Source organism: Emys orbicularis, chromosome 20 (assembly GCF_028017835.1).
Source record: "Emys orbicularis isolate rEmyOrb1 chromosome 20, rEmyOrb1.hap1, whole genome shotgun sequence".
Classification (NCBI taxonomy): domain Eukaryota; kingdom Metazoa; phylum Chordata; order Testudines; family Emydidae; genus Emys; species Emys orbicularis.
This window is the reverse complement of record NC_088702.1, coordinates 22,882,990-22,905,151: the sequence shown is the minus strand read 5'-3', so window position 1 is coordinate 22,905,151 and position 22,162 is coordinate 22,882,990. Positions and strand designations below refer to the sequence as shown.

The window sequence follows — 22,162 nt, the reverse complement described above, 5'->3', positions numbered from 1 at the left end:
GGCAGGGGTGATGGGGACCTGGGGGGCTGGATATCCTGGGTCTCCTACGTCCTCTGCAGGTGTAGAGGTCTCTGACGGACGAGGAACCAGGATGCTGGGGGAAAAGGAGAGCAGCATGCGCCTCTAGGGGCTGGTGCACAGGGCGGATAACAGCTACACTAGCGCTGCCAGCCAATGGAGCTACTCCTTTAGCTCCTCATAGGGGATAATGGCTATACTGGTGCCGCTGGTTTGGGGGCAGGGATGGTCTCCTGCAATGCATCTGTGCAGCGCCTGGCGCAGTGGGGCCCCGATCCTGAGCAGGGGCCCAACTGCAACACAAGTGCCTCCTGACGGCCATGGCTGGGCCTGGCAGCGCCTTGTGGCCTTGGCCTGGATTTTCCTTGACGAAGCGTCTTAATTGATGCTGCGTCGTTGTGTCTCTTCTGGTGCCGCGTAGCGCCGGGGGCTTGTGGCTGAGGCGCCTGGGACGCAGGACTCCTGGGTTCTGTTCCCGGCTCTGCCGCAGACTCACTGTGAGAAACCGGCCATGTTACTGCCATCCCCCCGCCTCGGTTTCCCCATCTGTGCAAGCAGCTCACGGTGTATATTTCACAGTAAGGTGCCACCTAGAGATCTGGTCTGAGCTCAGGGCCCTGTTGTGCCAGGCGCTGCAGAGACAGTCCCTGCCCAGAGAGCGCCCAGTCTCAATAGGCAAAGGCTGGAAGGGGAAACCGAGGCAGCAAGAGGGGAAGAGACTTGTCCAAGGTCACACAAAAGTTGGTGGTAGAGATGGGGAGAGAACCCAGGAGTCCTGGTTCCCAGGCCCCCCTGTTCTAACCACTAGACTCCCCTCCCCTCCCAAAGCCAGGGAGAGAACCCAGGAGTCCTGGCTCCCAGCCCTATGTCCTTACTCACTAGATCACATTGCTTGTCTAGCTAAATTGCCCCTCTCTCCTCAGCCCATTGTCCCCCCACTGGCCAGAACCGGCTGGCTCCCAAGGTGGGGGGCCTCCTAGTCACCAGTCGCTGGGTCCCCCATCTCCAGGCCATTGTCCGGGTCCCGACTGCTAGGCAACGTCACACCTGGTCCCCTGCAACAAGAACCCCCCTCTCCCTTCCCCTTTACACACACAGCACACAGGGAAACTGAGGCACACACCGTGCTCATGCAAAGCTCTAAGAAAATCCCTCACTTCATCACAAACACACACACACACACAATGTCACAACTGAGACACAACGCATCAGCACACACACAAAACCAAAGTTTTCTACCACACACACAGTCACAACTGACACATGTGTGCACCCCCCCCCACGCAGAGATCGAATATTACACCCCCCCCACCCCGCCCTTGCCCGTGTTCCCAGTCCAGCCATGACAGGGGCTGTGTGGGGCCCAGGGTGGTGGCGCCCAGGGTGGCGTGGCCGCCTGCCCCATTATCTGGGGAGGCAGCACCCGCCAGCCCCGTCTGCTTGTCTCTGGCTCTGAGCTTATTTTCCAGGAACCCAGCGGCCGCCAGAGTGTCACCCGCCCCCTGGATTTGGCCCCCGGCCAGAGCAGGATGTGTGAGGATGCACCAAAAAGGAGAACTGAGGGCATGGGGGGGGGCACTGCCTGTTGCTGCCAGCATGGGGGCTGGGGGGGGCATCAGGGCAAGAGCTGTGGGGTCAGGGCAGGGCCGGCAGCGGAGAACCCAGGTTTCCGGGCAGAGCAGGTGGAGACACAGGGCAGGGCTCACTTAGGAGCCAGGTGTGACCAACTGGGGAGGGGGAGGATTCCCAGAATGCACTGCTGCAGCGTGGACAAGGGGGGGAGGAGCATTCCCAGCATGCACTGCTCCCCTTGGCATGGCAAGGCCTTAGGGCGCGGGGGTGGTCTTGGCTGGGGTGTTTCCTCTGCCTCAGTTCCCGGGGGGTGCTCGACCGCCGCTCTGCCCCAGGCCCCGCCCCCACTGCACCCCTTCCCCCACCCCTCCATCCCACCTCTTCCCACCCCTCCTCTGCCCCAGGCAGTGCTACTACTCCACCCCTTCCCCCACCCTCTTCCCACCCCCGCTCTGCCCCAGGCCCCGCCCCCACTGCACCCCTTCCCCCACACCCACACCTCTTCCCACCCGTACTCCACCCCTTCTCCCAAGCCACAGTGGGCGGGAAGTGCTGGGAGTGAGGGGGAGGAGCTGATCTGTGGGGCTGCCGGTGGGTGCCGAACACCCATTATTTTTTTTCCATGGGTGCTCTGCCAGCCCTCGCCCACCTCTGCCCTGGGCTTTCGCTTCCTCCCCGACCGGTGGGATGGGAAGCCGGGTTGCTTCATCCTCTAGTGAAAAACTCCCCTGGCCCCAGAACAGGGACCTTGGCTTCCCCTTTCCAGATCTGAAACCGGTGCCCAGCTATCCCCAGGGAAAGAGACCCCTGGCTCCCTTTGCCAGCTCTGGGAGGGGAGTAGGGCTAGTGGGTCAGAGTGGCGGACTGGGAGCCAGGACTTCTGGGTTCTATCCCCAGCTTTGGGAGGGGAGTAGGGTATGGTGGTTAGAGCAGGGGAGGCCTGGGAGCCAGGACTCCTGGGTTCTCTCCCCAGCTCTGGGAGGGGAATGGGGGGTCTAGTGGTTAGAGCAGGGGGGCCTGGGAGCCAGACTCCTGGGTTCTATCCCCAGCTGTCTCACTGATTCACCACGTGATGGTGGACGAGTCTCGCCTGTTCTTTGCTCTGTAACAAACACCCCAGATGGCCACTGGGAGTGCCAGAGCCACAGCCCCGCCCACTAAAAGACATGGTGCCGCCCATGGGAGGAGCTTACCAAGCCCTGCCCACTAAGTGGCAGCACTCCGCCCAGGGGTGGGGCTTGCAGAGCTCTACCCCACTGGCTGTTCCATCCAGGTGCCGCCCCCCAGTGCTAAAGTCACACCCGCCGCCTTTGGTCATTCATAGAAACCCAAGCCACTTTCGCAGCTTTATTCGCCTTTTTTGGGAGAGGCTATTGCCGAGACGGCGGAAGGATACAAAGCTCAGGGAGAGGGCGGGGAAGTTCTGGCCTGTAACACAGAGCATGACTTTCAGGATGCTTATTGGAGGGACTATTTTTGCTGGCGTTCATCTGACGGGGATAGGATACAAAGGAGATAAGGGGACGATCTCTACTTGTTCGGTGGACTGGACTACTTCTTTTGAGTGGAAGAAGACAGAAGGGGGCGTAATAAGACCCAGCCCTTGTATTTAAGGGGCACAACTTTCCCATGTGTGTTTCAGGGACTATATTTTGTGGTGGAAGGCCACAAAACAGAGTGCAAGAAGATGACAAAGGAAGTAGTCCCGGTACCTGAATATGATGGAGCTTGATTTTCAGATTTTTAAGGGGCTATTTTACCTTTTGTTGTTTGGCGGAAGGACACACACAAGTAATGGAGGAACGTCACAGGGCTTCTGTACGAAAAGGGCCTGGTTTTCAGCTATTATTTTTTTGAGGGACTATTTTTTTGGCAGAAGGACACACAATCAGTATATATTGAAAGTAGATCCGGTTCCTGTATAAAAAGGGTCCAGTTTTGAGGGACTACTTTTGTGGTGGAAGGATACTTGGTAGCTGTCCTTTGAAAGTAGAGCCGGCTCCTGTGTAAAGTGGGCTGGATTCCCAGAATTCTTTTTTTTTTTGGACGGACTACATTAATTGGTGGAAGGATACACCAACCAATGGGGTGGTCAATGTAACAAAAGTAGATCTGAGCCTTCTGTATAAAAAGAGCCTGGTTTTAGGAATCACTCCACCCCAGTCTGAAAATCAGGCCCCAAAATGGTGGCCAGGTGGTGGTATGCATGGCAACCACCATGGCCACAGCCTTGTAACAGCTCCGCCCACCCTGTGGGGTGGCGGCTAGTGAGTATCACTGAATTCCTGAAGCATGGGGAAGGGGCGTGGCCTGTTATTGCTCCGGTGTGGCCAATGAGGGCAAGAGTTCCCAGCATGCTCCTCTGCAGTGTGACCCGTAAGCTCCCGGCATGCACTGCTCCGGCATGGTTCATGGGCTCCCAGCATGCACTGCTCTGGCGAGGCTCTGGGGTCCCAGCATGCACTGCTCCAGTGTGGCCCATGGGATCCCAGCATGCATTGCTCCGCCATGTCCCATGGGCTCCCAGCATGCACTGCTCGAGCGCAGACCAAGGAGATTATGACAGCTCCCAGCATGCATTGCTCCGCCATGTCCCATGGGCTCCCAGCATGCACTGCTCCAGCACGGCCCTGGGCTCCCAGCATGCCCTGCTCGGTGCCATCCCACAGCTGCCCCCACCCCTCATGGGGCCCTGGCCCCTTCCCCCTGCCCCGTCACGGCTGCATCATCCGCAGCTCAGAGGAGGTGGTGGAGCCCAGCGAGCGGTTGCTCCGGCGACCGCTGCCGGAGCCCAGCGAGTCTTCGGCCATGGCGGCCTCCAGCCAGCGGGCGCGGCTGCTGCCCCGCAGCCCCTCCTGGAAGCGGCGGCCCAGGAAGGCGTAGAGCAGGGGGTTGAGGAAGCAGCCCAGGCAGGTGAGGCTGAAGGCCAGAGAGGAGCCCACCTTGAAGGCCGCACGGTTGCTCGGCGACCTGTGCAGGAAGTTGAAGATGTGGTAGGGCAGCCAGCAGAGGAAGAAACTCAACACCACGGCAGCTACCACCTTGGCCGTACGGTTGGGCCGGCGGCCCCGGTGCCCGGCCCGCAGCATCACGACCACGTGGCAGGCCGTGATGACCAGCAGCGGCGCCAGGAAGCCGGCCACGAACCGCACCACGATCAGGGCCTGCTGCCGCGCCACCCTCGTCACCTCGTCCCCGAAATTATTGATGCAGAAGCAGCGCTCGCCCCGGCAGATCACCTGCAGGAAGACCAGGTAGGGGGCCGAGAAAGCCCCGGCCAGCAGCCACGCCACGGCGGCCGCCCCCCAGGCCAAGCGCGGCGTGCGGAACCGCTGGGCCCAGACGGGCCGGGCCACCAGCAGGCAGCGATCGGCCGAGATGAGCGTCAGCTGGAAGACGCTGGCGAACATGCTGAGGAAGAGGAGGGCACCGACGGCTTTGCAGAGGAAGTTGCCGAAGGCCCACTGATTGTCCGCGGCGGTCTTGGCGGCGTAGAAAGGCAGCAGCAGGGAGTAGAGCAGGTCGGCCAGCGCCAGGCTCAGGAACCAGATCGAGTTGACCGTCCGGCGCATGCGGAAGCAGGTGACCCAGATCACCAGCCCATTGCCTGCCATGCCCAGCAGGGAGGACACCACGAAGATGGCCACCGAGATCTGGGCGAGGACGTTGGAGGTGGGCGTGGTGCTGTTGTTGGCCACGGGTGAGGTGGCGTTGCCGGAAAGCTGAGGAGAAGTGACCGCTTTAGCATGTGGCCCGGCCGGTGCCCCTCACTCCCAACTAGGATTGCCAGGCGTCCGGTTTTCTCCCTGCCTGCCCCAGCGCTGCACGGCTCCCGGAAGCAACCTCCATATCCGGCTCCTAGGCGCAGGGGCTGCCAGAGAGGCTCCGCGCGCTGCCCCTGTCCCGAACGCCGGCTCTGCAGCTCCCATTGGCCGGGAACTGCGGCCAATGGGATCTGCGGGGGTGGTGCCTGCAGGAACCGCGGCCAATGGGATCTGCGGGGGCAGTGCCTGCAGGAACCACGTCCAACAGGAGCTGCGGGGGAGGTGCCTGCGGGAGTGGGCAGTGCACACCGCACAGAGCCGCCTGGCCGCCCCTGCGCCTAGGAGCCGGACATGGCGGCCTCTTCCCGGAGCAGCGCGGAGCCGGGGCAGGCAGGGAGCCTGGCTTAACCCAGCTGCGCTGCCTGAGGTAAGTGCCGCCCGGCCGGATCCTGCACCCCAAACTCCTGCCCCAGGTGGGAACCCCATCCCGCACCCTAACTCCCTCCTGCAACCTGCACCCCCCCACCCCCCAGCCCTGAGCCCCCTCCTGCACCCTAACTCCCTCCTGAAACCTGCACCCCCCGCACACCCCACCCCCAGCCCTGAGCCCCCTCCCGCACCCTAACTCCCTCCTGGGGCCCGCATTCCCTCCCGCATCCCTTCCCACACCCCAACCCCAGCCCTGAGCCCTGGCCTGCACCCTGCACCCCCTCCCTCTGCCCCAGCCCAGAGCCCCCTCCTGAACCTCAAACCCCTCATCCCCGGCCCCACCCTAGAGCCCACACCCCCAGCTGGAGCCCGCAGCACAACCCCCTGCCCCAGCCCAGTGAAAGTGAGGGAGGGTGGGGCCTGGGGGAGAGCGAGCAAAGGAGGGAGGGGGGATGGAGTGCGTGGGGGCGGGGCCTCGGGGAAGGGGCGGGGAGGGGACAGGGCTAGTGTGTTCGGTTTTGTGCAGTCAGAAAGTTGGCAACCCTACTGCTGACACGCAGCCCCTCCTATCCCCCCCACCTCTGCCAGTGCCCCCCACTCCCGACCTGCAGCCCCTCCTATCCCCCCACCTCTGTCAGTGCCCCCCACTCCCAACACGCAGCCCCTTCTATCCCCCCCACCTCTGCCAGTGCCCCCCACTCCCGACCTGCAGCCCCTCCTATCCCCCCACCTCTGTCAGTTCCCCCCACTCCCAACACGCAGCCCCTGCTATCCCCCCCACCTCTGCCAGTGCCCCCCACTCCCGACACGCAGCCCCTCCTATCCCCCCACCTCTGCCAGTGCCCCCCCACTCCCGACCTGCAGCCCCTCCTATCCCCCCACCTCTGTCAGTTCCCCCCACTCCCAACACGCAGCCCCTCCTATCCCCCCCCACCTCTGCCAGTGCCCCCCACTCCCGACCTGCAGCCCCTCCTATCCCCCCACCTCTGTCAGTTCCCCCCACTCCCAACACGCAGCCCCTGCTATCCCCCCCACCTCTGCCAGTGCCCCCCACTCCCGACACGCAGCCCCTCCTATCCCCCCACCTCTGCCAGTGCCCCCCCACTCCCGACCTGCAGCCCCTCCTATCCCAGCCCCCTCCTCCCCCAGCTGTGTGGGTGCCACTCACTCCCGACCCGCAGCCCTTGCTATTCCGCCCCCCCAGACAGCTCCGGGACCTCTTGTCTCAGCAGATTTCTGTTCCTGCGGCACACAGAGCCAGTCCCCGGGCGGAGGGGAGGGCGGGACACTAACCCCGGGTTTGTGCTGTCCTTTGGAGAGCCACGCAGCCCCTCCTGAGCCACGACTACGGGGGTCTCCCAACTCTTTCTCCCCCCAGCTTCAGTAGCATCGACCCCGACTTGTACTAGAGGAAACGGAGGTGAAAGGACTTTCTGGAGGTCACACGGAGAGTCAGAGACAGAGCCGGGGAGAGAACCCAGGAGTCCTGGCTCCCAGCCCACCTTGCTCTAACCCACTAGACCCCAATCCCCTCCCAGAGCCGGGGAGAGAACCCAGGAGTCCTGGCTCTTCCGCCATACCCCGTTATACAGTAGCCCTCTTGCTCCATTCACCCCCTGAGCCAATTGGGCTGGTCTCTAGCTGCCCTGTGCGTATTTGCCTGATTTCAGTCATTCCCAGATCCCCGGCCAGCAGGGACCCCTGTGGCCATCTAGCCTGACCCCCCGATAGCCCAGGCCAGAGGCTGCCCCCCAAACCATCTCCGGAGCCGTTCTTTTAGGAAACCCCCCAGTCTGAACTGAAAATCTGCCAGGGATGGAGGATCCCCCGTGGCCCTGGTGCATGGTCCCAATGATTAATTCCCCCCACCCCAGTAAAAACTGACCAGCCCCGATCAACTCTCTGCTCCCTGCGTAGGGACGGATGGACGGGGATCACGGCACCCCGGAGCGTGTCTTGGGCTCAGCACAATAGCTGGAGCTCCTGGCATCACTCGCTCGGCGACAGGGCTTTGAACCCTTGAATCGTCCTCGGGGCTCAGCTCTGACCCCTCCCCGACTGACTCTGTGCCCCAGGGCCAGACCCAGGGCTCGGCAGCGTCACCCCCGGGTCAGCTCCAGAGGGAAAATCCCCTCCCTGCTCCTCCTCGAGATCCCAGGACGGCGTTAGCCCCAGTCCAGCCGATTCTCCGCCATCGCCCCAGATCTGTTCCAGAGTCGTCTCCCCCCAGGGGAGAGCCCCCGGCTGACGGTTGTGGTTCCTTGCCGCGGGCGGGGACTTGCGGACGTGTTAAAACGCCCGGCGTTTGCCCGTGCGCTCTGGGTCCCTGCCCCGGCCCCCTCGGGATTTCCTGATTTCTGGGCCCTCTGCTGACATTAGCTGGAAGGGTTTGATGTTCCCGGTAACTAGCGCAGGGCACGACCCGATCCCCGTGGGACCCCACTGGAGACCCCCGCCCACTTGAGGAGGAGTCCCTGGTTACAGGTACGCTCCAATGCCCTCGCGCTTCACCTGACCCACAGGCTGGCTTGGGGGCCTGACTCCTCTGGGCGTGCCCAGTGCTGGGGCAGCAGCCTGCTGAGAGGGACCCAGGAGTCCTGGTTGCTGCCCCCTATGCACACCCCCACTCCAGTGTTAGAAAAGGTGGGGCCGAGACTCAGGACTCCTGGGTTCTATCCCCAGCACTGGGAGGGGAGTGGGGTCTAGTGGTTAGAGGGGGAGGGCTGGGAGCCAGGACTCCTGGGTTCTATCCCCAGCACTGGGAGGAGAGTGGGGGCTAGTGGTTAGAGGGGGAGGGCTGGGAGCCAGGACTCCTGGGTTCTCCCCCTGGTTCTGGGAGGGGAGTGGGGGCTAGTGGTTAGAGGGGGAGGGCTGGGAGCCAGGACTCCTGGGTTCTCCCCCTGGTTCTGGGAGGAGAGTGGGGGCTAGTGGTTAGAGGGGAGGGCTGGGAGCCAGGACTCCTGGGTTCTCCCCCTGGTTTTGGGAGGGGAGTGGGACTCTGGGATCCATTGGGGACCCTCTTTGGCTGGATATTGGGGCAGGTCTCTGGGTTCTCTCTGTCTGGGCTGCCGGGAGGGATGGGGACATGGGCTCCCCCCATCTCTGGTGCTGGTAGACGGCTGTCCCTGCTGCATGGCCGGCTCCCTGCAATCTCTGTCAAATCAAGCCTTGGACTTACCTGCCCCCAGCTCCTGGTGGGGAAGGGGGACGCCATGGGACCGGGAGCTGTGGTTGGAGGTAGACCAGAGCTTGTTCCTCTCAGCGCTGTCTGCAGTCCTGGGGCTGGGGCTGTGCAGGCTGTGCAGAAGGTAGGAAGTTGAGTAACGCCGGGCCACTGGCAGGAAGCGATTAGATGCGCCCCTTCTGGGGGGGAGTGTGGTCCCCGCCCCAGGAGAGCAGAGCAAGGCAGGGCTGGGAGCGGGAGATCTCAGGTGCGGAGGACGGGGGGAGGGCTCAGCATGGGCAGTCCCAGGCTGGTGTCTCCTGAATGGGGCTGGGTGGGGGCAGGGGTGATAGGGGTCTGGGGGGGCTGGATATCCTGGGTCTCCTACGTCCTCCGCAGGTGTAGAGGTCTCTGATGGACGAGGAACCAGGATGCTGGGGGAAAAGGAGAGCAGCATGCGCCTCTAGGGGCTGGTGCACAGGGCGGATAACAGCTACACTAGCGCTGCCAGCAAATGGAGCTACTCCTTTAGCTCCTCATAGGGGATAATGGTTATACTGGTGCCGCTGGTTTGGGGGCAGGGATGGTCTCCTGCAATGCATCTGTGCAGCGCCTGGCGCAGTGGGGCCCCGATCCTGAGCAGGGGCCCAACTGCAACACAAGTGCCTCCTGACGGCCATGGCTGGGCCTGGCAGCGCCTTGTGGCCTTGGCCTGGATTTTCCTTGACAAAGCGTCTTAATTGATGCTGCGTCGTTGTGTCTCTTCTGGCGCCGCGTAGCGCCGGGGGCTTGTGGCTGAGGCGCCTGGGACTCAGGACTCCTGGGTTCTGTTCCCGGCTCTGCCGCAGACTCCCTGTGAGAAACCGGCCATGTTACTGCCATCCCCCCGCCTCGGTTTCCCCATCTGTGCAAGCAGCTCACGATGTATATTTCACAGTAAGGTGCCACCTAGAGATCTGGTCTGAGCTCAGGGCCCTGTTGTGCCAGGCGCTGCAGAGACAGTCCCTGCCCAGAGAGCGCCCAGTCTCAATAGGCAAAGGCTGGAAGGGGAAACCGAGGCAGCAAGAGGGGAAGAGACTTGGCCGAGGTCACACAATAGGTTGGTGGTAGAGGTGGGGAGAGAACCCAGGAGTCCTGGTTCCCAGGCCCCCCTGTTCTAACCACTAGACTCCCCTCCCCTCCCAGAGCCAGGGAGAGAACCCAGGAGTCCTGGCTCCCAGCCCCCCAGCTCTAACCACTAGACTCCACTCCCCTCCCAGAGCCAGGGAGAGAACCCAGGAGTCCTGGCTCCCAGCCCTATGTCCTTACTCACTAGATCACATTGCTTGTCTAGCTAAATTTCCCATCAGCCCTTTCTTATCCACAAAGCCAGGCCTGAGCGCCCCTCCGGCGCCAACACAGGGATGCCACCTGCGGCTGCCACCTACACCAGCTGTGGCAACAATGATTCTCCTGGCCTAAGGCTGCCGGGATGGGCATCGGCCTATGAGCTGCTAGCAGGGCATTAACCCTTCAGGTGCTGCAGGGAGGCCAGGTCTTAGCAGCCTCCGCAGCAGATTGTTCTTGTGCAGCAAGATAATTATCTGACCGTGTTCTCATGCGTCTCGAGCTGGGGTTTTGATTTCAACACCGTGTTTCCTGTTTTTCAGGAGTCCCCCTCTACTGGAGGGCATCCAGGAGCTTACACCTCCACCCCGAAATCGAGGGCTGGGGGCCCATCAGGGGCAAACACTGATGGGGAACAGAATCGGGGCCAGACCCCAGCTGGGGTCAATCGGCTTTAGCTCCATTGGAGTTAATGGGGCCAGACCTCCAGCTGGGATCATAGAGTCATAGAAGATTAGGGTTGGAAGAGACCTCAGGAGGTATCTAGTCCAACCCCCTGCTCAAAGCAGGACCAACACCAACCAAATCATCCCAGCCAGGGCTTTGTCAAGCCAGGCCTTAAAACCAATAAGGATGGAGATTCCACCCAGTTCCCTCGGCCTCTCTTCATAAATCATGTGCTCCAGCCCCTTAATCATTTTTGTTGCCCTCCGCTGGACTCTTTCCAATTTTTCCACATCCTTCTTGTAGTGTGGGGCCCAAAACTGGACACAGTACTCCAGATGAGGCCTCACCAATGCCAAATAGAGGGGAATGATCACGTCCCTTGATCTGCTGGCAATGCTCCTACTTATACAGCCCAATATGCCGTTAGCCTGCTTGGCAACAAGGGCACACTGCTGACTCATATCCTGCTTCTTGTCCACTATAATCCCCAGGTCCTTTTCTGCAGAACTGCTGCCTAGCCATTCGGTCCCTAGTCTGTAGCGGTGCCTGGGATTCTTCCGTCCTAAGTGCAGGACTCTGCACTTGTCCTTGTTGAACCTCATCAGATTTCTTTTGGCCCAATCCTCTAATTTGTCTAGGTCCCTCTGGACCAGGGCCGGTGCAAGGAAGTTTCACGCTCTAGGCGAAACTTCCACCTTGCACCCCCCTGAGCCCTGCGGGAGCTCCCTGCCCCCCCCCCCCCGCCCTGAGGCGCCTCCCCCGTGACAGCTTCCCCCCCCCGCCCTGAGGTGCCACCCCTGCGGCAGCTCCCCCCCTGGGGAGCCGTGCGGCAGCTCCCCACCCCAGCTCACCTCTGCTCCGCCTCCTCCCTGAACACGCCGCCCCCGCTCTAATTCTCCTCCCCTCCCAGGTTTGCGGCGCCAAACAGCTGATTGGCGCTGCAAGCCTGGGAGGCGGGAGAAATGGAGCGGCGACCGCGCGCTCGGGGAGGGGGCGTAGGAACGATGTAAAAAAAAAATTGGGGGCACCACTTTTTGGCGCCCCCAAATCTTGGCGCCCTAGGCAACTGCCTAGTTTGCCTAAATGGTAACACCGGCCCTGCTCTGGACCCTATCCCTACCGTCCAGTGTATCTCCTCCCAGTTTAGTGTCATCTGCAAACTTGCTGAGGGTGCAGTCCACGCCATCCTCCAGATCATTAATGAAGATGTCAATCGGCCGGAGTTCCACTGGAGTCAGTGGGGCCAGCCCCCCAGCTGGGGTCAATCGGCTGTAACAGCACTGAATTTACATCAATTGGGGATCTGGCCCGATAGACTTTAAATCTGTATGTAGAGGGGGAGCCCAGGGCTTGGCTAGCAGGGGCTGCGGGTCAGGATTGTGGGGGGCACCGACAGAGCTGGGGGGTGAGGGGAGCCAGCGCTCTAGGCGCAAGCTGAAGCCCCCTGCCCTGGCCTAGAACAGACTCAGGTGCAGAAAGCTCCCTGGAGGCGGGGGCCTGAAATCTGTCTGTCAGTTCTTATCTCTCGTGCCTGGATCAGAGCAGAAACCTCAAGGCTGCTCCGGAGAAACGGCCTCTGATACTCTGCGAGGCGGGAGGTTTCTCAGTCGCTCACGGTGATCGACAGATACCGAGCCGGAGAGCCGATGAAGCTGATCATGCTGATAGTATGGCTTCCTTTCGGAGGTGTTTGCTGGGGCATCAGGGCGCCGAGTATGACCTGCCCGCTCGGAGCCGGCGGGGCTGACGTGTGTGGTGCTGCCAATTTCATCTCGCGGTGCACGGGCGGGGCGGCCCAGAGGTGGGGCAAACCGGGGCCAGGTGGGGTGACGGAGACGCTCTCTAGGGGCCCGAACGCGAGGGAGATTGCCCCCCGTGCCTGGCTTTGCCGTCAGCCCTCCTTGATGTTTTGGGGCAGTGGCTGGAGTCATGGTCTGCCCATCACCGTGGCCTCTGGGGACCTCGCAGTTTTTAACACATTGATCCTAGCCACCCTCCCTGCCCCCCATGGGGCTGTTATCCCCAAATTGGTGGTGGGGAAACTGCCCGAGGGACTGCATAGCGGGGGTTGGAACCCAGGTGTGCCGGGTCCCAGGCTGCCCCAGTCCTTCCTCTCGGCTGCATTGGGGCTTTATTAGGGGATGATCCCAAGGGACCATTCCAGCCTAGGAAGTGTTGAAGGACTTGTGGTAAAGGGGCTGGGTTGGGACCCCAGACAGCTGGGTTCAATTCCTAACCCTGACATTGAGTCGCTGGGTGACCTTGCTTCAGGTCCTCTCTGTGCCTCAGTTTCCCATCTGTAAAGTGGGGCGTAATCATCCTTCCCTATGTAGTATGTGCTTCAGGGCAGGGAGCGTGTCTGGCCTGACTGGGGCTCCGAGCCTGGTCCAGGGGGGTTTGTGCAGTGCCCAGCATGGTGGGGGCCCAGATGCCCCCTAGAGAGGAAAGTCCCCATGGCCTGTTCCCCACCCAGCTGGGGATCTGGCCCCACTGACGCTAAAAGAAACATTTCCCTTAAATAGAGCAGGACGGGGACATTAAGGCAGCCACTGACCCAGGCAAAAAATGGGACCCCCAAAGAAACAGAACTAGACCCCTTTAAACACAGCTCCAATCCTTTTATTAATGAGCCTTTAAACCCTTCCCCGGGAATTCCCGGCCTCCTTCCCATGGCGAGAGTTGAGTCTCTGAAACTATTTACATTGGGAAGGGCAGCTGCAGCCGCGCCAGCTGGGAGAACGATTCCGGGACGCCTCACTCGCAGGCTCCAGGGCATGTGCTGAGCTGAGAGGTCAGGAAGGGGAATATTGCACAGTGAGGGGGCGTAATGGGGCCAGAGGTTTCAGGTAGCAGGGACACCAGGGTGGATGGGCCCATGGATCTGATTTGGGGCGGGGGGGGCAGGGAGAAGGCGGGATATCGGGCTGGATGGGCCCGTGGGGCTGATCCGGGATAGTCCCTATCGCCCCAGTGGGGCCGTGAGGAACTCATTGACCCCTCCGCTCTCTTAGCACCATCCCATCCTTCTCTGAGCTGTGCCACCGGGGCTGGTGGAAGGATGGGAAGCTGTGCTGGGACCCCATTATTGGGGTTAAATACCCAGCGGGCAAGATGGTGAGGGGGTGGGGGGAAGTGCCCAAGCCCACCAAGCCATAAGGATGAGCCACCCACTGCCCTTTCCTTCCCATTGCTGTGCCCTGGCCACCGTGTCTACGACCCGTGTGCTGGCGGCCATCTTGTTGCGCCATCTTCCACAACCAGCCTCGTGTGTGCGTGTGTGTGTGTGGAGGGGGCATAGACTGTGGGTCCCAATGCTGAGGCCTAGCAGGCTGTTAGAAGCCTGAGTTGCCTTTGGCGCCATGGCAACGGGACCCACCACCCTGTTGGCTGGAGACAAAATGGGTGACCAAGAATAATGGCAAGATGGCTGCTGCATGTAATCCTGTATCTGATTTGGAGCAGCCTTGGGACTTTTCCCCGGGGAATGAAGACCAAGCAGTGGCCACCTTCCCTAGACAGATGTCAACTGATGTTGCATAAAGAAACAAGATGGCTGCCCAGTGTTGGCGGATAACACAAAAGCTCGAAGGTGCATTGGCGTGGCAAAACATGCACCTGGGTGAGGTGAAGAAGGGATGGAATCCACTCAAGCGAACAGAAAAAGGGCCGTCACAGCCCTCCCCACACTGGGGTCAAACTAGGCCATGTAGAAACAAGATGGCTGCCGTGCACAGGCTGAAGAGAAGCCGGAATTTGCTGCGCTGCTATAAGGATGTGGCCTGCGATATGGGAAGGCGACACGTGGGAATTTGTTCTGGAGGGCAGGGGTAGTGTGGCTCTTCCCACTCCGTGTTGTTTCCCCTCCACTTAAAAAACAAGCTGGCCACTGCAAGTAGGCAAAACTAGGCCACGTGCAACCAAGATGGCTGCCTTGTGCAGGCCAAAGGGAAGCCTGGATTTGTGGTGGTGCCATGAGAAGGGCTCCGTGGAGACTTTGCGTGAAGGGGGCAACCACAAACGATGCCCTAGAGGGACATCAAGCCACGCCGCTTCCAGACCAAAATGGCTGCTGCGGGGAGGCCGAAGAGAAGGCCAGGTGTCGTGAGGACGGGGCTCTGCACGGAGATGCAACCTGCAGACTTAGCCCTGCCTGGCGGCGCCAACAGGGCCAACCTGGCCTGACGTCAAGAGCTGCTGTGGCACCTTCAAGACTAACAGAAGTATTGGAGCATAAGCTTTCATGGGTGAATAAGCTCCAATACTTCTGTTAGTCTTGAAGGTGCCACAGGACCCTCTGTTGCTTTTTACAGATTCAGACTAACACGGCTACCCCTCTGATACTCAACTAAGAAGATGGCTGCCGTGCATAGGCCGAAGCCTGGCTGGAGTTCAAGAAGTCAGGGGGAGGCTGGCCAGCGGAGCGGGGATGGGGGCAATGGGGGGGTGAATGGGTGGGGGGCGTCTCGTGCCGTTTCCCCTCCCTGGTGCCCCCTTCACAGGAGCAAGGTGGACCCGAGCAAGACCAGCCAGGCCGAGGCGCTCAGCCCCGCCGCGCCCCCCTTCCCGCCGCTCGGCAGCTTGACGCCCGGGTTGTTCCGCCGCTCGCCCTCCGTGGTGATGTGGCGGTCATCCCGGATGAGGTCCTCGTGGTCGTCATGGTCCTCGTGGTCGTCATGGTCCTCGTGGTCCGGAGGCAGGGGCGTGGGAGCGGCAGTGACCGTGGCGGCGGCGGCGAGCGTGGCGGTGGCGGTGACCGTGGCGGTGGCATTGGCCGTGGCGTTGGCGCCCGTGGCGTTGGCCCCTTGGCCGGGCATGACCTCCAGCCGGGGGATGTTGGGGGCGAAGAACGTCTTGTTGGTCAAGTCCCTGTTGCAGAGGTGGCCGGAGCAGCAGGAGCCCACCAGGTTGACGGCAATGCTGCCCCTTGCCTCCTTGGTGCAGTCCTTGTTCTGCACGCAGCCCTTGATGGGGCGGCTCAGTGAGAAGTTGCCTGGGGGAGACGGGACGGGGGAAAGTCAGGGGAGGGCCGTGCTGCAGGGAGCGGGGTGGGGTCCCACTCCCAGCGGTCGGTGCTGGCCCCGATGCACCACTAGGGGGTGCTGTGCTGTGTGAACAGGGTAGGGGCCCTCCCCGGGCTGTTGGTGCTGACCCCCAATGTGCCACTAGGGGGCGCTGTGCTGTAGGGAGGGGGGGCCCTCCCCTGGCTGTCAATGCTGGCCCCGATGCACCACTTGGGGGCGCTGTGCTCAGTGCCGGGTTTACAATGGCGCCATGGAGCCGGGCCCATGCTCGGAAGGGGCCCCGGCCTGCTCCGCTTGCCCTGCGCCCCGAGACCCCGCTGGCTCCCCCCACCCACCACTTGCTCCTCTCGGCCTGCCCACCGAGGGCTCCTCTCCACCCTGTGGTCCCACCCCTTGCTCCTCTGTGCCCCTTGGCCAGACCCCATTGCAACTCCGGCTCCGGGCAGTCTCTGCTTCCCACCACCTGTGGGGCCCCGTGTCTCCCCGGAGCTGAGCCGAGCCGCCTGGGACTGGTGCAGAAGCCTGGCCAGTCTCAGCTGGGGGGGGGGGGGGGAAGGCAGTGTGGGGGGCTTACCTGGGCCCCTCCAGGCAGGTGGGTCCTGAGGGAGCCCAGCGGGGCAGGCTCTGGCCTGGCTGATCACACCACTCCTGAGGGGCCGGAGCGATTCCCGGCCCCAGGACCAGCCCTGGCTGCGCTGCCGGCTCAGCCCGACAGACAGTCGCCTCCCAGCAGGGCCGGTGAGTGCGGTCGGGAGGCAGGGGGTTGGGAGTGGTCTCTGGGGGGTGCTGGGCTCGGGGGAGGGAAGATCTGGGTGTTGGGGCACTAGGGAGTGGGGGTTCTGGGGGGGATGCTGGGCAGTTGTGGTGGGGCTGTGGGCAGGGGGCGCAAGGCAGGAGTGGTGTTATGCAAGGCGCTGTGCATTTGTGGGCGGGGGGGGCGGGGGTACTGGGCATAGTGGGTCCGGGGGGCTCTGGCCATAGGGAATTGGGGGGATGTTCCGGTGGGGGGGGGGGGGGGGGGCTGTGTGGTGCGGCATGGGCCCGCCCCCGAGGGGAAGGGACAGGCTGGCAGCACAGGGCTGGGTGGGCCAGTGTGCTTCTGGCAACTGCTGGTTTGTGACTAGCACAGGGCTGGGCGGAGTGGGGCCGCCCCCCCCCCCCGCCGCAATGCCTCTGGCCAGCCCCTCGCTCTGGGGACCGACATCCCCACACCAGGCTCCATTGCCCCATGGGGCGGGGGGCCCACAAATATGTGTGGTGCCAGGTCCACAAAGGGTTAATCCGGCCCTGGCTGTGCTGTAAGGAGTGTGTGTGGGGGAAATGGGGTGCCCTCCCCTGGCAGTCAGGGCTGGCCCCGATGCACCACTAGGGGGCACTGTGCTGTGGGCCCTCCCCTGGCAGTCAGGGCTGGCCCCGATGCACCACTAGGGGGCACTGTGCTGTGGGCCCTCCCCTGGCAGTCAGGGCTGGCCCCGATGCACCACTAGGGGGCACTGTGCTGTGGGCCCTCCCCTGGCAGTCAGGGCTGGCCCCGATGCACCACTAGGGGGCGCTGTGCTGTGAGCCCTCCCCTGGCAGTCAGGGCTGGCCCCGATGCACCACTAGGGGGCACTGTGCTGTGGGCCCTCCCCTGGCAGTCAGGGCTGGCCCCGATGCACCACTAGGGGGCGCTGTGCTGTGAGCCCTCCCCTGGCAGTCAGGGCTGGCCCCGATGCACCACTAGGGGGCACTGTGCTGTGGGCCCTCCTCTGGCAGTCAGGGCTGGCCCCGATGCACCACTAGGGGGCACTGTGCTGTGGGCCCTCCCCTGGCAGTCAGGGCTGGCCCCGATGCACCACTAGGGGGCACTGTGCTGTGGGCCCTCCCCTGGCAGTCAGGGCTGGCCCCGATGCACCACTAGGGGGCGCTGTGCTGTGAGCCCTCCCCTGGCAGTCAGGGCTGGCCCCGATGCACCACTACGGGGTGCTGTGCTGCACCAGAGGCTGCCTTTCTGGGAGTGGAGGGGATGCAAAGCCAGAGCACGATTTGCAAAGATCCGCCACGCCCTTGGCCCCCTGTCGGGGCGCGAACCCCGGTGTCCCGGCCAGCTTGCCATCGTGGTGATTGCAGGCGGCTTCCCAAACCTCCCTGGCTCCCCGCGCTGGCCAAACAGCTGCCGCGCCTCGCCCCAGAGGGGGCTGCCTCTGAGTGTCCCGCCCGGGCCTCACCGACTTTCATGGTGACGTTGCCGTGGAAACAGCCCTGGTACCCGTCGTAGCATTTCACCACCGTGGCGTTGCCGGGGGAGCAGGCCTCGTTGCCTTGGCAGCTGTAGCACTCCAGCCCGTTGGGCACCCGGGCGCTCTCGTTACCTGGCGACCAGACAAAGGGGGGGCAGTTAGAGAGGAGGAGGTGGGGGGCCGGCCCCTCCCCGCACCCCCCGGTGGGGCACTTACTCATCGGCTGCAGTGCCATGGCCCGGATGTCCAGCTGGGAGTTGCAGCGGCTGCTGTTACAGTTGCGCACCTGGGAGAAGGCTAAGATGCCGTGCAGGTCCACGCCCTTGTCGTTGGTGCCCGTTCTGCCCAGGCCGCAGCCCTTCTCGCCCACCAGGAACTGCCCGTGGCCTGGGGAGACAGCCGGGGGGTGAGCGAGTCGGGAGAGAACCCAGGCGTCCTGGCTCCCAGCTTCCCCCTCCCCCACAGCTTTAACTCCCCTGCCAGACCTGGAGACGGAACCCAGTGCCCCCTGCTCTAACCCACTAGATCCTATGCCACGCCCAGAGTCAGGGAGAGAACCCAGGAGTCCTGGCTCCCAGCCCTCACCCCGAGGGCTCACTCACTCCATTTCACGGCCGCCACGGTTTCCACGCACACTTGGGCGTTGGCTGGACACGAGATCGTCTTCATCTTCTCCGGGCTGCAGCCGCCGTCGCTGCGCTCCACACAGCTGTGGCACTCCAGGGCCATGGCTCCTGCATGGGGGGGAAGGAATCTCTGTGAAACCTGGTGTGGCTGGCACGCCCGTGGGGGGACCTGCCTGGGCCTGTCCCCGGTGGGGGGGGGACCCCTAATCTCTCAAAGGCCGGTGACGTTTGTGCTTTTTCCCAGGTAATTTTGCACAGCTGTTTGCACGGCTCCCTCTCCTCTTTGCACGGATTCTCACCTGCTTTTGCGTGCAGATTTGCACCCTTCCCTCACCACTTTTGCACTTTTCCATGTGAACTGGCACGTTTCCCTGTGTAATTCCGTCTGTACAATTTTCACCTTTCCCTTGTAATGTTGCATGTCAAATGACACAGAGACGTGACAATCGACATGGGACCACGTGAAAGTGAATATGCAAATTTGCAAGGAAAGGTGAAAATTAGCATGTCAAATTACATGGAAACATGACACTTGACGTGTTAATTTTCACCTTTCCCTTGCAACTTTGCCTGTTAATTTTTATGTTGTCCCATGTCATTTTGCATGTCAATTTTCATGTCGTCTTACATGCCAATTTTCACCTTTCCCACATAACTTGGCATGTCAATTTGGACCCTTTCCCGGGTTACACGTTTCCCTGTGTAATTTTACGTCAATTGTCCCCTTTCCCCTCCTCGTGGATTGTTCCCCAAACTCCTGCTTCATAAACATGCAAGTGGGTGTGTCCGCATTTAATGCCCCTGCGCATCTTCAGAGAAATTCGGTGGCGCGTTTCCTCTCCCTTTTTGCACCAGTTTGAACGCACTAGAAGTGCGCTCACTTTCCCACCTCTCTGGACCCCCCCATCCCCGGCTCTGTAAATTTGCACGGCGAGTGGCCCACCTCCCCGCCCTCGCTGCGTTATTTCCACTGTACATTTGCAGAGATTTGCCGCCTTTCCCCTCCTCTTTGCACTGTTTTCTCCAGGCGTTTCCACGGACACTTGCACGAGGGTTTCCTTCTTCGCACCATTTGTCTGGGAACTTGCACTTGTGTTTGCACTTCTGTTTCTCACGAACACTTGCATGGGCGACAGATCTCCCTCTTTGCCCCCTCCTCCGGTGGGTGGCTGTGTCAGCTCCAGGATGGGGGTGACCCCACCCCGGGGTGAGGCTGGCGTCCCTGGGAGGAGTTCTCCCAGTTGGCAATGTGCCCCAGACCGATTCCAGGTGGAGCGACCTGTCCCAGCATGCACAGCACCTCTGCCCCCCCCCAATCCCATGGCACTAACGGCTTCCCCCTCCCATTCCAGCATGGAGAATGGAGTCAATACCCAGCCCCCAGACCTGGGGAAGGGGGGGTCGGTGAGCTGGGGGGGTCCCCTCTCCAGGAGATCCTAGAGGAGAAAGGCCCTAGCCCCATTCCTTGCCCCCCAGAGCCAGCCAGCCCACTACTCTGGGACTGGATGGGAGCCGGCGCCCCCTAGACGGGAAAGGCCCCCTGCCCCATTCCCCACCAGCCAGCCCCCTGGCCTGGGGCTGGATTATAATGCCATCACTCAGTCGTTCTCTCGAAGGAGCCGGGTTTCCCTGGCAGATGCAGCTGAGATAAAAACACCCCATCAATCTGCCCCGGGCCCGGTGGGGGGGGACCCAGATTCGTCCCCCCTGGAGCAATGCCCCGTCCCAGCCCCCGGGTGTGCTCCCCGGCCCCGTACCTTGGAGGAGCAGTGCGGCCGCCAGCAGGAGGAGGGGACCGGCTCTCGGGTGGCGGGGGGCTCCCATGGCTGCGTCTGCCTGGACTAAGCGGGTTCTCTCGGCTCCCGGCAGCTTCCACGCGATTCCGGCTGCCAGCGCCAAGCTAAGACGATAAATAAGGGGAGGCAGATGGGGCGGGATGTCCCCGCCCCCCCCTGCACATCCCACCCTCCCTGGCTTTGGTGCGGGGCCCCAGGCCGGTGATTATTCATGTTGCCGCCCCAGCGCCAAGACCTGGCGCGTCGGTACCAGGGCGGTGGCTGTCCCAGGAACCAGCCCGGCCAGTTGGGGGAGCGGGCAACGCCTTGGCAGGGCAGCTTCGACGCTGGGGGCTCAGCGCAGGGGGAGGAGGAGCCCGGGGAGGCCTCGGGGCGGATCGGGACTGGGGAGGCCCCCAGCAACGGCGAGGTGAGTGTGCCCCCAACCAGCTCCCCGTGGCACGGTGCCCTGTGCCCAGTCCCCTGCCCCGCTTCCTGTGGCCCAGCAGCCCCTGGTGAACCCCCTAGCGTCACACTGGGGCATTGGGGCCAGGACGGGGTCAGCAGGACACACTGACACATCGAGTCACCCCAGCCCACCCCCGTGCCCCGTATCGCTGCCCAAGGGCACTGAGATCAGCACTGACTCAGCGCCTGGCCCCTGGCATGAGCTGGCACCGAGGGCCCAGCCTCAGCCCTGGCCTGGAGGAGACACGAAACACGCAGCCAACATAGGTGCTCATATGTGTGGCAACCAGCACCCTAGACACCAGGTATAGTGGTTAGAGTGAGGGGCTGGGAGCCAGGACTCCTGGGTTCTCTGCCCCGCTCTGGGAGGGGAGTGGGGTCTAGTGGTTAGAGCAGTGGTGCTGGGAGCCAGGACTCCTGGGTTCTCTGCCCAGCTCTGGGAGGGGAGTGGGGGCTGGTGGTTAGAGCAGTGGTGCTGGGAACCAGGACTCCTGGGTTCTCTCCCAAGCAGGGTTGTGTTTTGATGGGTGGGGGTGGGGGTGCTGTGCATGTTGTTGGGTAGCTCTGCCCGCCCTGCAGTGCAGCCCCCACCCGGGACCCCGATCCCAGCCTTGGCGGACCCCGAGGCTTCTCAGGCCCAGCAAGGAGGTAGCTGGGGGAGAGGAGGAGCAGGCCCGATGTCCAGGAAATTGGGGTGCAGCTGGGCCCCGAGTCCAGACACGCAGCTGCCCCTCCCTTGTCTCACCCGCCCCAGGGCGAATCCTTCCCTTCCCCAGAGCCAGCAGCAGGCAGCGCCTGAGTCACTGGGGCCTGGGGGTGGGGTGTGGGGAGCACAGGGCCCCCCTTGTCCCAGGCCTAGGAAACAGGGACACACCCAGGGAAAGACTCACAGGGAGGGGGCAGGGGATGGGACAGGAGGCCCTTCCCCTCTAGGGGGCGCCAGCCCCAATCTGGCTGCAGGGGACAGCACTGTGAATGTACAGCACCCCAAGGATCTGTCCCTGGGGGACTGGGATCGAGTTGGGGGGCAGGCTGGGAGCCAGGACTCCCCGGTTCTCTCCTTGACTTGGTGGGGTGGGGAGTGGAGTCTAGTGGTTAGAGCGGGGGGGGGGGAGGGCTGGGAGCCAGGACTCCTGGGTTCTGTCCCTGGCTCTGGGAGTGGAGCAGGGGCTGGTGGTTAGAGTGGGGTGGGGGCCAGGACTCCTGGGTTCTGTCCCCGGCTCTGGGAGGGGAGTGGGGGCTGGTGGTTAGAGTGGGGGGTGGCTGGGAGCCAGGACTCCTGGGTTCTGTCCCCGGCTCTGAGAGGGGAGTGGGGTCTGGTGGTTAGAGTGGGG

The 22,162-nt window shown here is 62.6% G+C and overlaps 2 protein-coding genes across 2 annotated transcripts; both read right to left on the bottom strand.

The window, feature by feature from the left end:
• Nucleotides 1–4,304: 4,304 nt before the first annotated feature.
• LOC135892758 (chemerin-like receptor 1) lies at nucleotides 4,305–8,997 on the bottom strand. Its single transcript, XM_065420557.1, has 2 exons — nucleotides 8,962–8,997; nucleotides 4,305–5,312 (listed from the first exon to the last, which is right to left on the bottom strand). The coding sequence occupies exons 1-2, from the start codon at nucleotides 8,995–8,997 to the stop codon at nucleotides 4,305–4,307; spliced, it is 1,044 nt and encodes a 347-aa protein (XP_065276629.1).
• A 6,215-nt stretch (nucleotides 8,998–15,212) lies between these two features.
• On the bottom strand, nucleotides 15,213–20,409 carry LOC135892826 (ly6/PLAUR domain-containing protein 3-like). The gene is made up of 5 exons (XM_065420620.1): nucleotides 20,343–20,409; nucleotides 18,562–18,693; nucleotides 18,176–18,346; nucleotides 17,948–18,091; nucleotides 15,213–15,709 (listed from the first exon to the last, which is right to left on the bottom strand). Exons 1-5 carry the CDS (start codon nucleotides 20,407–20,409, stop codon nucleotides 15,213–15,215), a joined length of 1,011 nt encoding a protein of 336 aa, XP_065276692.1.
• Nucleotides 20,410–22,162: the final 1,753 nt, after the last annotated feature.

Coding starts and splice junctions, on each gene's coding strand:
- LOC135892758 (XM_065420557.1), bottom strand. CDS start 8,997: ATGGCGTCCCCCTTCCCCACCAGGAGCTGGGGGCAG. Junction 5,313..8,961: donor CCACCAGGAGCTGGGGGCAG/GTAAGTCCAAGG, acceptor ACTTCTCCTCAG/CTTTCCGGCAACGCCACCTC.
- LOC135892826 (XM_065420620.1), bottom strand. CDS start 20,409: ATGGGAGCCCCCCGCCACCCGAGAGCCGGTCCCCTCCTCCTGCTGGCG. Junction 18,347..18,561: donor CGTGGCGGCCGTGAAATGGA/GTGAGTGAGCCC, acceptor CTGTCTCCCCAG/GCCACGGGCAGTTCCTGGTG. Junction 18,092..18,175: donor CATGGCACTGCAGCCGATGA/GTAAGTGCCCCA, acceptor TCTGGTCGCCAG/GTAACGAGAGCGCCCGGGTG.